Source organism: Amblyomma maculatum, chromosome 2 (assembly GCF_055883805.1).
Source record: "Amblyomma maculatum isolate TAMU_Amacu chromosome 2, ASM5588380v1, whole genome shotgun sequence".
Taxonomy (NCBI): Eukaryota; Metazoa; Arthropoda; class Arachnida; order Ixodida; family Ixodidae; genus Amblyomma; species Amblyomma maculatum.
This window is the reverse complement of record NC_139345.1, coordinates 168,551,155-168,567,501: the sequence shown is the minus strand read 5'-3', so window position 1 is coordinate 168,567,501 and position 16,347 is coordinate 168,551,155. Positions and strand designations below refer to the sequence as shown.

The window sequence follows — 16,347 nt, the reverse complement described above, 5'->3', positions numbered from 1 at the left end:
CAAAAAAAATTACTTGATGACGCGCTTCTCACAACAGTTCCTTAATTGAGTCCCCTGATTTCCTGAGGATATAGGGTGGCATATGGAACCCAACAGCACGAGTCCTCGGGCGCCAGTATAGTGAAAACCCGCCTTCTCTGCGCACGCCTATGGAGGTCTCTAAACTCCAACAAATCCACAGCCGCAGACTTTCAACTGTCTAGGAAACCAAACTCAGCTCCGAGACGACTTCAATGAGTTGCCTCAGCTTCGTCCTTTCACGCGCCTAGAGCTGCTAAAGGTACTTGAATTGACGGCTTGAGTACGTCTAGGATTCGAAGTCTTCTAGAAATGCCCCTCAAGCTCATCTGTAGATCTGATATACTGCATTTTTTTAAAAAGTAGGTGTCTTAAATGGATGCCAAAAATAGTGTTAACTTGATCTAGCGATCTGTACGCACGAAATAGCTCGTATGCGTTTCAGCAGTCACTGAATGTGTTCATCACAGTAACTTATTCAGCATAAAATATGATAAGAATAAATAATAATAATAATAATAGTAATAATTGGTTCACAGGAAGGGGAAGGCGCAGTATCTGTCACACTTGCTCTGTAGGCACCTGAACCGCGCCTTAAGGGAAGGGAGGAAGATGCGAATTAAAACTGAAAGAGAGAGAGAGTAGCAGTAGTGGAGGGCTACGGACCATCTGTGGTAACGTGCACTGACATCCCACATCACACAGACGCCACTTCGTTTCGCCTACATCGAAACGAAGCCGCCGATGGAGGCGAAACGAAGTGGCGTCCGTGTGCTCAGTGCGAAAAGCATGTCACTTTTTCTGACTGAAGAGTGACCTGTGTGGGGTTGTGTTCAGAAGCGTAAGTATTGTGAAATGTCGCTGTCAACACAGTTCACTGCGGCTGTAGCAAAGTCGTATTTCAAATTGCCCGCCATTATCTGATATTTTGGCATCTTGTGGATGGCGCAAAAACTATATATATTTTTAAAAATATTTTTACAATAGCAAGTAGGCTTTTTTGTTTACAATTGCAAACAACTCTTCGGTTAACGTTTTATAAAGAAAGTTTGCTGCCCATTTCTCTGGGTTTGTAGCACATTTACTAAACTGCGGCCAGTGGGCCATCTCCGGTGCCGTTGTTATCGTCTGTGCGTCGGCTGGTCATCGGACTGTCGAGGTCGTTCAAATGCAGCTTTCGACGCTATTATTACTCGGTGAGAATAATTATTTGCTTTAAAATTATTGTTGCGTTTGTGTTAAACGATCTGAACTAACTACGCGTTGAATCGGGCCACGGAAAAGCATTCTTAGGGCCTCTCTTCGGAGGCAGTAGCAAATGTAGCCATTGCAGCGGCCCCTTCACGTCACATGATTCTTTGATTGACGCTGTTTGGATCACCGTCTGTGAATTCTGTGACAGTACTAACCTGATATTACGGCATTCCGACAAGGTTGAGAAAGCCATTGGGTAGATTTTTTTCATTCGTGGTTGCCAGCGCTTGTGAGAAGTGCTCAATTCTAGCGATTTAGCGGACTCGCTCGGTGGTTTTGCTTCAGACACGGCTGGTCGTGTTGCTTCCATCCGTAATGAAGGTATCAGAGCGGTTAGCCGTGCGTTTTCATTTGTGGTAATTACCAGTGCGATCACAAAATGCTAGTTGCAATTATCTATGAAACAAGCATGAAACGAACGAACCGAGCAGTGCGCTCTACTCCGCGTCATTCGTGTCTGCGCTCATTTCGGCATATGTCTGAACGGCTGCTACACCTTCTTTTATTACAGGCTTAGCCGGCACTGTATGTGCGACGGAGAAGCTTTTCATCCCTCTCGCTCCGGAGTCGGTGAAGTTCGTGTCCAGTGAAACCATCAAGTCGTCCCAGATTGGTGATGTCCTGTCGAGCATTCTCGGTTTCACTGTGAAAACGGTAAATTATTTCTTCGTTTCTCATATGTGTATTTCGCCTCGGGAGATCGTAAAGATTTATTTCATACTTATGCCAATTGAGACATAACGAACGAGCTTACAAAAACGAAATTTATGTTACAGGTGGCTCGTAAACTGCTGTTTAAGGAGGACTATTACCTCACTTACCTGGAGGGCCTAGCTTATCACCTGCAGCTTTCAAAACTAGAATCGATTTTGTAGCATTTCTGTACTTGTGTCCTAAAGAGAGCAGTCACATGAATTTTTTTACTACAGGAGGACACGGAAAAAACATTCATTGAAATTACCACGGAAACTAAAATGCAGCTGTGTGGTTTGTTTGAACACACACTAGGAATTTTAAAACATTTGATGTTACCTTGATACCAAACCTACTGAGGCTGCAGGGCTATTTCTGTATCTATAAGGAAATCATGACTTCAATGTCTGCAAGTTCAGTTAAATAGTTGTCTGCTTGTGGTTCACTAGCTTCACATATAGTTCTGTTATCTGGTTCATGTCGCATTGAAGGAACTGACTGGTTTCTGCCAGGCAGCGTATTTGGTATAAAAAAAAAACTTGTAGATGGGTTAGATAAGTTGTTTTCAAGAAGCATTGTGTTGCATATGATGGACACAGAATAGGTGTTAACGTTCAAGGAAGCATCCAGATGTACACAGCATGAACTTACTGCTCAAGGTACATAAACTTAGTCCTAAAGGGCACCATAGATGTAAAGCTGATGCTGTCATTCCCCTTCTTTTTGTATATGAAAGGTTTACAACCTTTTTCTTGCCTTTGTATCACAGCTTCTACCCATAATCCTTAGTTTATGCTTCCATGGCTCCCAACTTCCACACTGGACTCAATGCTCAGATAAATGCTTTCTTTTTTTTCTTTAAGAGTGCAAATGTTTCGTTCTGTGGTCGTTAAATGCATTGTCTCGCCTGGCCTGTGCAGGCCTTCCTGCAGGCCAGTGAGATTTCATATACGACCCGAGTGCAACAGTACACAAACAGTTTGGCATGTTTTTTTTTCTTGCAGCTTCTCTTTCTTTTATCGCACTTGATGTGTGAGCAAAGTTGGGCAAGCTTATGAAGAGCAGAAAACATAACGTATTTGCCATGTCTATTCACCACTTTCTTTACATAGTGGGCAATCTCCTGCTCATGGATTCCACCCATTTCTTTGCTCTGCTCACATCGTTTCTGAAACATGCCTAATTTGTTTTTCTAAACTAGGGCTTCAGCGCCTAATTAGATGGCCGTACAGGGTAGCCCGGCTGAAAGTAGCCGTTCAACCTGCTTTCTAAGCTTGACAGCATGGTATGAGGGCATACCCTCACGTTTATGTACCTTGAGCGGTTTGCATAAAAAAATATTTTTTATGATAGTTTGTACTGCATATGTCTCATTGCTTACGTATATCTTGCTAGTGTTGGTTTTGCCTTGGTTTTGATCTAACTAGCACAACAGGAACAGTCGCAGGTGCCACTTTTTCGTAAATAGGCAAAAACACTGACCTGTTTTGGTATGTTGGCCTGGTTAGAAGTATGTATTCCATTTTATTCAAATCAGTGCCATGTAAATTTTTCAGAACTTTAGAAAGTATTTATGGAGAGCATGTGTGATTCTAAGAAGGCCCATAGACCGCATGCAGTTTTGACACATGGCATGCTACACCACTGCTCTCCTGTTCATAATCCCGACTAATGAACTGGCATGAAGACGCTTCAGCTGCATCCTAGATGGCTTGGTATAAATCCAGGTGCGCACCGCTTTGCCTCATATTACATGCGAATCGTTTGGAATGCATATGGACTACACATTATGCATTTACTCCAAGGTGCTGCAGGCATTCGTATTGTCTCAAAAGTATTGTCTTTCATTAGGGTGGAAATTCCTTGGCGTTAAAAAAAACGACATTGTTTTTACTTTCTACTTGCTCATGCTTGCCTTCTTGGGGTGAGGGGACTTGAGTTGTGACACTTGGAATTTTGGCGCTTCGTCTCAAGGTCATACTCAGCTCAAATAGCCATGTTTCATGTCTGGTAATGACACTGTCCAAAAGTAAGGTTCAATTTGCATGTGTTCGAAAAGCTTGCATGCTATCACCGCTCAGTTGTTCTTGTAATTGTCAGTCAACAATTTGGAGTCCAGCATAGCGCATCTTTTCCAATTTTTCAAATTGTCGCTTACGATGTCTTGCACGGTGGTTTCTGAAATATTGAGAGTCTCCGCTATCATCTGCACGCTCATGCGACAGTCAGTGTTCAAAAGATCATGAGCACGAGGCACATGTTCATCACTTTTGCTCACTGATGGCTGTCCAAAGTATGATTCATCATCGCCGCCTTCTCGGCCTGCCTTAAAAGCCTTCAACTGCTTTGAAAATAGAGAATATGACAATGCGGAATTCCCGGAGGCTTGCTGAATCATTGGTAGGTGTGCCAACCCTCTTGGCGAGTTTGGCACAGAACTCGATCGTGTGCCATTGTTTGCGTGCGGATGCCATTGCATGTTGCGACACAGCAATATCAGTAGGCACATGGAAACAGTGATCCTGACACTCCCAGAGCTTGGAGCAGACTTTGCTAGGCAGTGAGTAAAAGTTGTCCCCGCCACCTAACCCAACCAATCCGAGCGTGGTAGGACTGATAGCAGTGCCCAGTAAAAAAAAATTCATAATTGCATTACTTTGTTAATAGAAATTTGTGATGTGCTGTTTTACCGTTTCCCATTGCAGGCTGACCCATGGAACAGCTTAGCAGCAGTGAATCCTTTCAAGGTCCCCAAGACTACCCTGGTGTTGGATTTCGATGGTTTTGATGGAGACACGACGTTGGACGTCTCGGGAAAGAATTTCCCTCTGGAAAATGTATGTTTGCTCAACTTTCCCCTCCTACAGCATTTAGCAGGTTTCTTTCTTGTGTGGGAAAGGTAAACATTTTATTTAACAAACTTTGTTATCTGTTGGTATAGTAACACATTACACCCAAGTCGTGCGGAATGAGGGCAGTCTTGTCGTCTGTGAAATGTGATACTGTGTCATCCAATACAAGAGACCAACGCAGACGTCTGGTAGCGCGATTGGACAATAAACATTATCTTCAATCCCCACTTCCAGCTTTTGACTTGAAACTAGCAGTACCTTGCTCACGAAACTCCACATGGTGATATTCTTTTTGAAGAGCCCAGAAACTGTAGTCTGAGAAATATTGCTACTATCAGAAGATTAGCTGGAATTCTGTGCACATTGGCTAGTGCGTGCTGCAGTTGTTTGAACTATGTCAGTGTGGCTCAATATATGGCACCTGTTATTTTGAGTGCATTTGATCTAATCATTGCTGCATGTTTTGATCTTAAAAGGCCAGAGATAGCCTTTCCAGCAGTTCAGCCAGAGCTATATGTCACTTCACTTCAGTCTCTTGTCCAGAAATGACATTGTGGGCTACAGAGGAAGTAAGTGTGCCTTATTAAGGCGAAAGCCTTTGTAGGCTCATGGTGAATATTTTGCGTCTGCCAAATGTGTCAGTGAGAAGTCGCAATAGGTTCTGACATCGACATAATTTCCCCTTTCGGGAAGTTAGGCCTTCATTCTTGCATGTTGAGGGGAAGAGTACTGAGATATTGATGTCGCTGATGATGAAGCCAAAGAAAAGAAAGTAGTGGAATTACAACAAGTTCACAAACACGCAAGATAGAGGAAGAACAGAAGAGATAGAAGATAAGGAGAAGGAAAGGCTTTTGCCTTTAAGTGTTAAGTGAAGCTAAGGGCTATCCTGTAATTTTTTTGTACAGTAGTTTGTAACAACAGATGTTATATAAATGTGACAAAGGAAAACAAAATGGGGAAAACTGATGTGAACTTTTTAATGCGTTGTGCGCTGATCACTGGATGATATCACTGCAGAATCACCAGGGCTGTTTTGTAATTCAGCGGTTTGTAGATAAATTTAGTGGGACACTTACACTATTGCTGTAAAAGCTTGCTTTGGTTCTCTTTGTTGTTGTTGCAGGATGCAAGCCTCCAGCAGGAGTTGGAGAAACTCTCCGAGCGTACTGTGGAGAGGTTTGCTGAGCAAGAACCCATTGTTCTTTACATGAAGACGGGAGAAAAGGTATGTTGGCTGTAAGGGTTCTAAGTTGGACCTTCCGGGAAATTTTGCTCTTCACTGACGTTATTATAGCTGTAGCTCTCGCTCTCCTGTTGGAGCTTCCTGAAAGGTCGTGTAATGTTAAAACTGTTGCTATTCGAAGCAGCAAGATTGCACTATCCCCAATCCCTGTAGCACATCCAGCCTATGGCAAGACTGAGAGGTTATCAGGGCCCTAGTGTGACTTCCAACTGCTATGGTTTTGTGCTTTTTTTGTTCCTTGCTGTTGTCGGCCACTGTGGAGCACTTTTATTGCAGCTGCTGTCTTCACACTTGCATCAATTTGTTGATACACGATTATCATATCGACTTCGCCGGGGCAGTAAACTTCTTATTGTTGGTTTTTGAAGTTTCTTTTTTTTTTTTTTTCTTGTTGGTGGTCTCGTCTCCTTGCTTCGCCGAAAGAAATCGCTCCAATGGGCCAAATTAAATTAACAAACTTCTTTAATTAAAATAAAAAGTTGGCCAGATGAACACGCACAGCACGATCGAAAGAAAAACAGAAGAGACACTGAGTTGGGTCACCCTCCTGCTTAGGACAGTCCGTTGTCTCAAGCGAGCATACGGGAGAACGTCTGTCTTCTCCATTGCTCGGGCTGCAACTACTGGACTATTCCCCGCAATTCTTGGTTGTCGCGCAGTACCTCCTTCGAGAAACCATTCCTGGTACCCCACTCCCCCGTTCATGCAGTTTCGCAGAATCCGTAGCCGGGATCGAGTTTGCCGAAGCGTCCCAACCCCGGCCATTCCACCACTGGCATGCCACTGTCAAGGATGTGCATGAGGCTTAAGACATACCCTCGTGCACTCATTAACCGGTCAAACACAGACCAGCCGAGCGCCCTTCAATGCGCGAGACCCCCACCCCTCAAGAAAAGATCCAGTACAGGCAACGTGCACACACAGGGACACTTCACACTAAAAAGCAAAAACAAGCCAAAGGTCCCTACTTGAGTACGGGCGCCGCTCCGCTCGCGCACCACGTGAGAGGGCTCCTCGAAATGGGACGAAACACACACACGCACACACAAAAAGAAACGCTGAGCAAGCATGCACAGTTGACGACCTTACAGTGGCCTTTGCGATTTGCTTGTTTAGTGAGAATGTCCAAAGCTTTTTAACGATATTTGCAAACAAAACAGTAAAAACAAAACCATGGTAATTACACATTTCATCAGGGATGCTGGAATGGAGGTGAAGGTGCAACTCCCCTACCTGGCTCCTGCCTTATTTACATTTTCTTTTCTCTGACTTACCGTAAAAACTTGTGCATAATACGAGGTTTTCTTCTCAATTTTATCAGTTCATATTTCCGCCTCGTACTACTATTTTATTTATTTATCTATACATACTGCAGCCCGTTTAGGGTCTGGGGCTATATATGGATCCAAACAAGTTTCAGCCTAAATTCACAGTTCCGGCCTTGTTATTAATCAGCGCCATCGGTGTCAGGCTTTCCAGCAAGAGGAGGCGCTATTTAGCGGTGGCATCTGCTGACTGTTTCGATGGTTTCGGTTTCACTACGCTGATTCCACAATCCTCGCGACTACGGTGCCTGTGACGCACGCACGACTGGAAGGAGGTTGATCGCTCCTCGTACGATTAGGGATGCTGAAAGGATCACTTGGCACGTTGTATGGGTCTCTCACGGGCCTCCCCAGTCATGCTGGCCATGCTCTACGTCAAAATCATGGATGCTTCACCAGTATTCCCGAGGATGACATTGGTTGAGAAATGCGGGATACTGAATGCGTTGAGAAGTGCTAAAGAAGAGTTTCTACTGAAAGATGTATGCAGCAAGGAACTCTCTGCAGACGATACACATACTGGACAACGACGCTCGCAAAAACCATAAATCTGAGAACATTTCCTGGGCACGCACGGCACGCACCTGTATGTGGTGGTGACGCAAACAGATGTGAGCGCAGCACATGATAATCGGCAGCTCCTGCGATGCCGTCCCGCTTATGGGCTGGAAGCGGCCTGTTTTAGAACAACCGGAGAACCACGTGGCTTTGGTGATTGCTCTTCTCATAGTGTGTGAAATTCTTTGACCGAGCTTGTTTGCGCAAGAAGGGGAGTGAACCAGTACCGGCACACGGAAAGTTCGTGGCACTATTCGATGCCTGTTGCGGTGTGGTGTCGGACGTGATAACACTGAGCGCATATGTCTTTTGAAGCCATTGTGAAATGTAGTGCAAATAAATACTTCGGTGATGTTTCCTTGCTCGCAGTGTGTGGGATAAAAACATTTTTTTTTGTCTTCAATTTTTGCTATCTTGAAATTGCGCCTCATATTATGTACGGGTTTGTATTATACGCAATTTTTACAGTAACTTCAGACCACCTCAATTTCATGAAATTGGCCACTAACACTATGCCGTAGTAGGCAAGTTTATGTTTGACTATTACTAAGCACGAAAACAGGCAAGTATTATAGAGGGGCTTGGCGTCATTTTAGTTTTCATAGGACCGCAATTTTAGCACTGGAAGCAAGTTGGTTAAGTACCATGGTCGGTGCAACTTACTCATTGGTCTGAAATGTCTGAAATGGCATATGGATTGAGTACTTTTGAAGTACATAAACAGGAAATAAAAAGAAGTATAAAATTTTTTCCTAAGCCATACTTCTGGTGTCGAGGACATTCATGGTAGTGCAGACGGTTAACACTAGCAGCTCTTCCATTGTACATTTTTTTTTTTCCCTCAAGTTGTTTTACAGCTGCTGCTGTTCTGGTTGTGTTGTGCTGTTAAAAAATTGCAGCCTTCTTCCTCATTCCTTCCATCGTGCATTTGCTATACTGTGGGATCTGCAGTACAGTTGGGATGGCTTGTTTTTAGCTGAATATCGACACAGGCATTCCGCGTTTTGTTTTACTCTTTGGCTCATTAGGTATTGTAGAGGGGAGGGAGTGTGGGGAGAAAAAAAAAAGCCAGGCCTCATGTGTCCATTGAGAGGTTGCAATGTGGGGTCTGGTCACCTGGTCCCGAAAATTGTTGTAGCTCAGCAGTTGAGTGCTTGGCTGTTAGGGTTAGGGCTGTTAGCAGTTAGGGTGGTCCCACCTGTGATTGTCCACATGTCAGTTGGAGAAAAATGCAAAAGGTGCCCACTCCAGGTGTTTAGATTAATTCGGAGCTGGCCACTATAACATGCCTTCGTAGCCTATGTGTCTCTTCATGGCATCAAACTCCGCAATTTACAATTTTTTTACGAATGTGGCCGTCATTTATGATGGAGAAAATGGGGATGGGGCATGTGTTCCCAGCCCGTCTCCTTGTTCTGGGTGTAAAGGACCTGAAATGTTTCAAGTGAGTAGTGTTGAGGTGTTGAGGTTCACCCCCGCTCTATCTGTGGTCACTGCCTAGTGGAGGGGCATACGGAGGCATTTATGAAAGCAGGAACTGACGTGCACGTTTGCAATTTGGATAGTTGTGCTCTCTTTTTAAGGCGAAATCTTCTCTTTAGTGGAGTACACGGAAACATGTCAAATTACACAGATCCTAGTCAATCCGATCCAATAGCCACGTAACAAGCCAACATTGCCTAAATTGGCTAAAGTATTTGAACATTGGGTAATCAATAGCTAAAGCGCCACAAAAAATAAAATAAGGAATGAAAATAAAAGCAAACAAATTATATTAAAAAAATAAACAAAGCTTTTTCGTTATTGCCCCTAAGCAGGCTTAAGTGTCTCCTAGAATTTTTTTCTTATGTGTGCAGTAGAAGCCGGGAGTAGGAAGCAAAGAATGCCTGGTGGTGTAAAAAAATCCAAATAGGCCATTGGAATACAAGGCATGGTGCACCATGGAGCAAGATTTTCTTGATGCGTATTTGGGGCTGAGGACCCTAGTCCAAGGCTGTTAATAAAAAAATTTAAAAAATGCTCTTCGGTGTGCATAGCAAGAAAATGTGCTCTGGATCGCTTTGGGAGTACGTCATTATAATTCTCTTCCTAAAAAATCAAGCCCACTATGCCTTGAGCAGTTAGTACTTGTTCTGCCTGATTGCCTACTGTATATATTTTTTATTCTTAAAAGTAATCCTCTGAAGGTAGTGACCTGCATGTGCTTTTGCGCAGCTGTATGGAGCCAAGATGGCCTACCCCGAACTGTTGCTGACTGTCTCGCCAGAGGTCGACAGCCGCCTGAAGGAAGCCGTGAAGGACGCTGAGCTGTCCAAAGTGCTTCGTGACGGCACGTTCAACGTGTCACTGCCTGGTGACGACCAATTTGCTGTGGAGCTGCACACGGCCAAGTTGATGCTTGAGCAGGTATCATTGTGACTGTGGAACAGAGGCCGCTTGCATAGTTTGCTGTTTTCATTTTTGAAATCTGCATGATGCCCTATTATTAGATGTGGAGCTGTTGGAAGCTCAAGGATGGCAGAACAAAGGGGGGAGGGGGGGACCCCAGACCCCCTTCACTTCCATAAAATTAGCTACCACCACAATGCCACAGTAGGCAATATTATGTTGATGACACCCACAAAACGCGAAAATAGGCAAAGATTAGATGTGCTTGGTGTCATTTTGGTTTTCATAGGATGTCAATTTCAGGAGGAGGAACAGGTTGGTGGGGGCGCCACGCTGAGTGCAGCTTGTTCATTGATATTGTTGTGTTCAGAAATGTGAGAATGGGCACATAGAGTAATTTTGAAGTATGTGTATATAAACAATAGATAAGCAGTTCTTCCCAGCCCTCCCTCCTGAAAATATTTTTCGAGCATCAGCATCACTGTGGAAGCTTGATTGGTCAAGTGGAGAAACAGAACAGTGCTTTGCAGGAGTATTCGATGAAAGCCAAGTTCAAAATTATTTTGTCACAAAGGACATCTTGATTTCGTAATAAGCTAACGAGTTTGCTACATACTGCATTTTCTGTGAGCTTAGCTTCGAATAAAGTGCAGCAAAAGAGAAATAGGTAAGGTTAGTTGAATTAAATCAGCAGTGGGTTGAAAAATGGGGTTTTGTAGTACAGTAGAACCCCGTTTATACGTTTATCACCGGTCCGAGAAAAAAAATGTAACAGCCGGGAAAATGCAACAGTGAGGAAGGCTTTGAAAAGGAACGAGAACTGTGCAGCTTTCACTTCAAACAATTTATTCCCGCAAAGTGACTTTAGGACTTAAAAAAAATCAAGAATAGTGGACTGCCGTTTCTTTCGCTCGCTAGAAAACACCAGGCGCTTCTCAATAGCCTGGAAAGCCGCATTGCTGTCCGCGTCGCTTTGAGATGCGACATACCTACGGAGGAGGTCCAGAGCTGCGACCGCTTCTCCAAAGCTCGGATCTGACAAATCCTCGGAATCGTGTGGCTCGAGCTTGTCATCACAATCTGCGGCTTCACTCGCGACCGAGCTCGCAACAATATCACCGATACTCTGGCACTCCGATGTCACGACGGCAGCATCCACTGCGACATAGTCGTCGTATGTGAGTCCCGTGGCACCCAGCACATCCATCGCCTCAGTGAGCTCTTGATCGCAAGAGGCTGCTTCCGACTCCCCAGCGTCTGTGCCAGGAAATTCCCCTTCGCCGTCCGTGCGAAAGCCACACTGCGCGAAGCAGTGCTGTGCAGTTGATGCGGCCACTGCAGCCCATGCTGAAGCGACATAGTGCATAGCGTCAAGCACCGAAATGGTCGTAGGCTGCTGTCCACGATCAATACGCGCAAGACAGCGCTTCACAACACACTTCCGGTAGGAATGCTTCAGGTTCTTTATGACTCCTACATCTAGTGGCTGCAGATGGCTTGTAGTGTTCGGTGGGAAGAACACAAGCTTGACGTTCCAAAGAAACTGCGGCTCTCTTGTGTGGGCAGCACAATTGTCTAGAAAAAGAACACTCCTGCACTGGGATCCCATCTTGTTGTCGAAGTAGTGAAGAAATTCTTCGAACAACGAACACGTCATCCACGCACGACTGTTACTTCTGTAGTGACATGGCAGCAGGCGAGTGTTCTTCAAGCACCGCGGGTTCCGATATTTGCCGATTACCCATGGCTTTTACTTATTGGAACCATCTATGTTGCAGCAAAGGAGCACCGTCAATCGCTCTTTGCTGTTTTTGCCTCCGTGACACGCTTCTCCTTTCAGGCTTAGGGACTTCGACGGCTACACCAGAAAAAAAAGGCCTGTTTCATCGGCGTTGTAGATGTCACGAGGCGCATAGCCCTAAGTTAGTATAGCAGATAGTTTGGCCTTCCAATCGTCGACTGTTGCCAAGTTCACACTTGCTTATTCACTGCTTACTGTCTTGTACGCGGTGCTATGCCTCTTGCGGAAACGGTCAATCCAGCCATTCGACGCCGCAAAGTTTGTGATGCCCAGTCTGTCGGCGATGTCCACTGCCTTCTCGCGCAAAATGCTGCCATTAAAGTTGGCGCCGGCAGCGTGAGCTTGCTTGAACCAGGTCAGAAGAGCCTCGTCGAGGTTTCCATACTTGACCTCACGAGCCTGCTTAGCTTTCGGGCTGAAAAGTGCTGCATTGCCTTCAATCTTGGCATGCTTTGAGACGATGCTGTTAAGCGTAGATGGTGGCAGACCAAGGTCTTTGGCAATATCAATTCTTTTCAGTGCTGGCTGCCTGTCGACAGCGTTGAGTGCGTCCAGCTTTTCCTGGAGGGAAAGCGCCTTCCGCTTGCGCGACGCCATCGAAGAACGTCAGATCACGATCGTCGGATACAAAGAACAAGGGTTAGTTCGACTGGTTCACGACTGGCTTTGTCGTGGACTGGTTCGCCGGATGGATGGATGGATGAAGCTGAACCCTTTGAATCGGGCGGTGACGGTGCACGCCACCTAGCCGACGTTCACGAGGCAGATGGCCATCTAGTGGCGGCCTCTCCAACTCGCGTGCGGCTTCTTAAAGTTAGTTCCATAGCCAAGCCTAGCCATGACTCTTCAAAATTCAAAATGGTGGTCGACGTGCGTTGCCTCAGGCGGGTTCGCGGTGACCAGTTGTGACATATCATGCGGGAACGTTTTCACAGCTACAACATAACAACGAGAATCCCAATACATTGGATCCTACGGGAGCAATGCCGGGACCGGATGAAAGCGACGTAACAGCTGGGAAAATGCAGCAGTGAGGAACGTAACAACGGGGTTCTACTGTAGTTACCTCCTCCTCTAAGCTTCCTCAGGCAGTGACGGTCATGAACACAGAGCGCAACTCTTGGACAAAGCTCACGAGAAGAAGCAAGCTGGCAATATAGACTGTCCCATTAACTCAAGTAGCAACAGTGATGGACAAATAGTGAAGCCTATTTGATCCAGTCTGTCGGAATGACTCCTTTCGATTTCAAAATGGTGTGCTCCATGGCTACAGAGTTTGTTGTTTCAGCGATGACTGCTTGCATGAGCTCATGTTAGGTAAAAAAAAAAAAGCGCTATTTTTCGAGGAACTGTGCAAGGTCCAAAATATTGCACTAATTTGAATTGTTGCAATCTAACACGCTTGATTGGTCACTGTACCCTCTTATGTATGTTTCTTCGATCACAAAGCAAAAATATAATCACAATGAAAGACGGAGAAATATTGCAGAGTTTGTAAATGCAGAGGTCAGATTCTCATTATGTATAATGTTATTTATGAACTCTTTTCACTATGGCAAGTTCAGTTAACTTCCAATGCATTTCTTGTCAACAAGTTAGCTTGGGTCACACGTCACTCATATTGAGATAAGCACTTGTCATTTATCTGCAAAGAAGCAGAGAAATGATTCAAGCTAATTACATTCTAGTGCAAATCAAGAAGAAATGGCCATGGGCAGGGCATGTAGGGCTTAGAGAGGGCAACCGACGGTCGCTTAGGGTAACAAACTGTATTCTAAGGGAAGGAAAGCGTGACAGGGGCGGCAGAAAGTTAGGTGGCCGGATGAGGTCAAGAAGTTCACAGAAGTCAAGTGGATGCAGCTAGCACAGAACCGGGTTTTAATTGGCAGGATATGAGAGAGGCCTTTGCCCTGCAGTGGGTATAATCCAGCTGCTGCTGCTGGTGCTGCTGCTGATTTGTGTGGAGCATATCAGCCATTGCCTCTTTTTTTTTTTTTTTGGTACTAATTAATAACGGTGTAGTGGGATGGTGGTACCACAATTGCAGACAATGCATTGGTTTTTTGCCCTGCAGCTCTCCCGGCAGGCGTCCAAGGGTGGCAGCGCGCCGAGCGTGGTCTGGTTGCGACTGAGCGGCCTGCGCCACGTCATGGACCGCTACACAGAGGAGTCCTACCAGGCGTCCCATGCTCTGCGCCTCCTCCGAGAGTTTGTTGATAAGGTTAGTGTTCCAGCAAGGGGCAAGGATGGTCTTGCTCTAAATGTGTGTGCCATTTTAATGGGACGGTCTACTGTCGGAGACGAATATCAAGATATGGGGATACTCTGGTAGATCTGACCACTCGTTGATCGGGAAAGTCAGGTTTTAGGAGATGGTTGCGCCATAGTGTGTAGTTTCGTTGCTACCAACATTTCATCTGTTTGGAGTGTCTGAAGTGGATATATCACATTTTATGACTGTGCTTGCAATTTTTTTCGCTGAAAATTGGTGCGAAGTTAGGGGGTGCGATAATGCGGAGAAAATTTTGAAGCAAATGTTTTGGAGCTCTGAAATCAAATTTAAATAGGTGTGAATGGGGATTCTTAGGCCAGCTATTGTAAATATAACTAAAACATTACTTTCAAACAGAACTTATAAAAGTGCAGGGTCGCCGAAAGCACGAATTGCTAAAGCACTTTGTTTGCCGCACGCAGCCTCATCATCACTCCCCGCGTTGATGGTATAATGTTCACAGCAGACCGTACAGTTCTACTCTTGATCCGAGTCCGTGCCGACACTGCGATCACGGTCTCCAGTAATGTATGCAGAACTTGTTGATGCTGAAGTGCCTGTGCCAGCACGGTTGCCATGCTTTAGCGCGTGCTCGATAGCCTTCAGTTTAAAAGCAGTTTTACAGCTTGTGTACCACCCCGTCGCGGCACCAAGAACAGTGTAGAAGGTGGAACAAAGCAAGTAATATGGATGGAAAGAAGTAACAATGACAGCGAGACACGGAGATACCTCACAAAGTGGCGGAACGAAAACTATGCAACGACTCATTGAGCATAACCTGTGACCATGATGATATACGCGAGCATGCTATCACTGACTGGTAATGCACGCACACAACTAGGCCAGCTTGCTCCAGTATTGCTCCAAAGATGGCGCTTGCTGCTACTAGCAGGAGACTCTCGCGGCAGTAATTTTGGTGGTGCGATGATTATGCGAGGAAAAAAAGAGTATCCAGTTTTTGACAGCCTATCTGGGAGTGTGTGAGCGAGCATTACGCGAGTAAATATTTAAAGGCTGCTTTCAATGAAATAGCGGTCTATTTATGATAGTACATATATATTTTATAATGCACTCAGCAATCACTCTGTGTTCTTTTTTGAGTGCTGTATTTGGCTCCTTCCAACCATTATCGCACAGTCATTTAAAGGCGTGCATCCAGTCTGTGATGTGTCGCACCTCTTGACGACAGCTGTTGCAATTTTTCCTTCTATCGCCCTCTTTCTGCATTTTTGGAAATTGATTGAGGCTCTCCTGCCTTTCACTACCATTGATGGCAGGGCTTTCAGACTGGTAACATGCATCAGTGAACTGGGTGACAGTAGAAGCTGAGGCCTGGTGGTCAGAAGGGCTGGTTCTGCCACGTCACGCAAGAAATGGGGCAGTAATATGGCTTGTTTGAGCTAAGCTGGTTTGTTGACAGGGGATAAGCGAGAAACAGAACAGCTGAGGTAGCTAGAAGCTATCGACTGGGGATGGGGAAACTGAGTATTGGATTAAGTTTGGGTGTTGTGCATGAGAGACTAGCAAAGGGACTCCCTTGGTCATCTTTCTCTAAGATCTGTCATTTGACATGAGCAATCTTGTGATGGTGACAGTACTGGTTCAGGACGGACTGGATGCTGGCAACCTGTTTGAGGATGTGGTGAAGGTTAGAAGCTAAAAATGGGGAAGAGATAAATATATTTCTTTTAATTTTTTGGCTAGGCGGCGCAAGCTGCCGCCCGATACAAAGGGCAGAGCCACTATCATCCATCATCCATCCAGGTCACAATACTGGCAGGAAGTCTTGAGCCAGGCAGGGTCCTCGAAAATGGGGGGGGGGGGGGGGGGGGGGGGGCGTAGCTTCCCTTGGTTTCGCTGACTCTTTTCGTGAACCGAGTGGTGTGTCTCCGTCATCACTCACTCACCTCAGAATGATTTTCCATAATGTGTGGCACTTC

General features: G+C 45.3%; 1 protein-coding gene across 1 annotated transcript in view; it reads left to right on the top strand.

Moving 5' to 3' along the window:
- Positions 1–1,112: 1,112 nt before the first annotated feature.
- The window catches only part of ATP6AP2 (ATPase H(+)-transporting accessory protein 2), a 33,538-nt gene continuing 18,303 nt past the window's right edge, over positions 1,113–16,347 (top strand). Inside the window, exons 1-6 of the mRNA XM_084595514.1 lie at positions 1,113–1,214; positions 1,784–1,926; positions 4,671–4,802; positions 5,944–6,045; positions 10,161–10,352; positions 14,210–14,356. Coding sequence (XP_084451640.1) covers positions 1,187–1,214; positions 1,784–1,926; positions 4,671–4,802; positions 5,944–6,045; positions 10,161–10,352; positions 14,210–14,356 — 744 coding nt within the window. The 5' untranslated portion in view covers positions 1,113–1,186. The remainder of the gene's footprint in view (positions 1,215–1,783; positions 1,927–4,670; positions 4,803–5,943; positions 6,046–10,160; positions 10,353–14,209; positions 14,357–16,347) is intronic.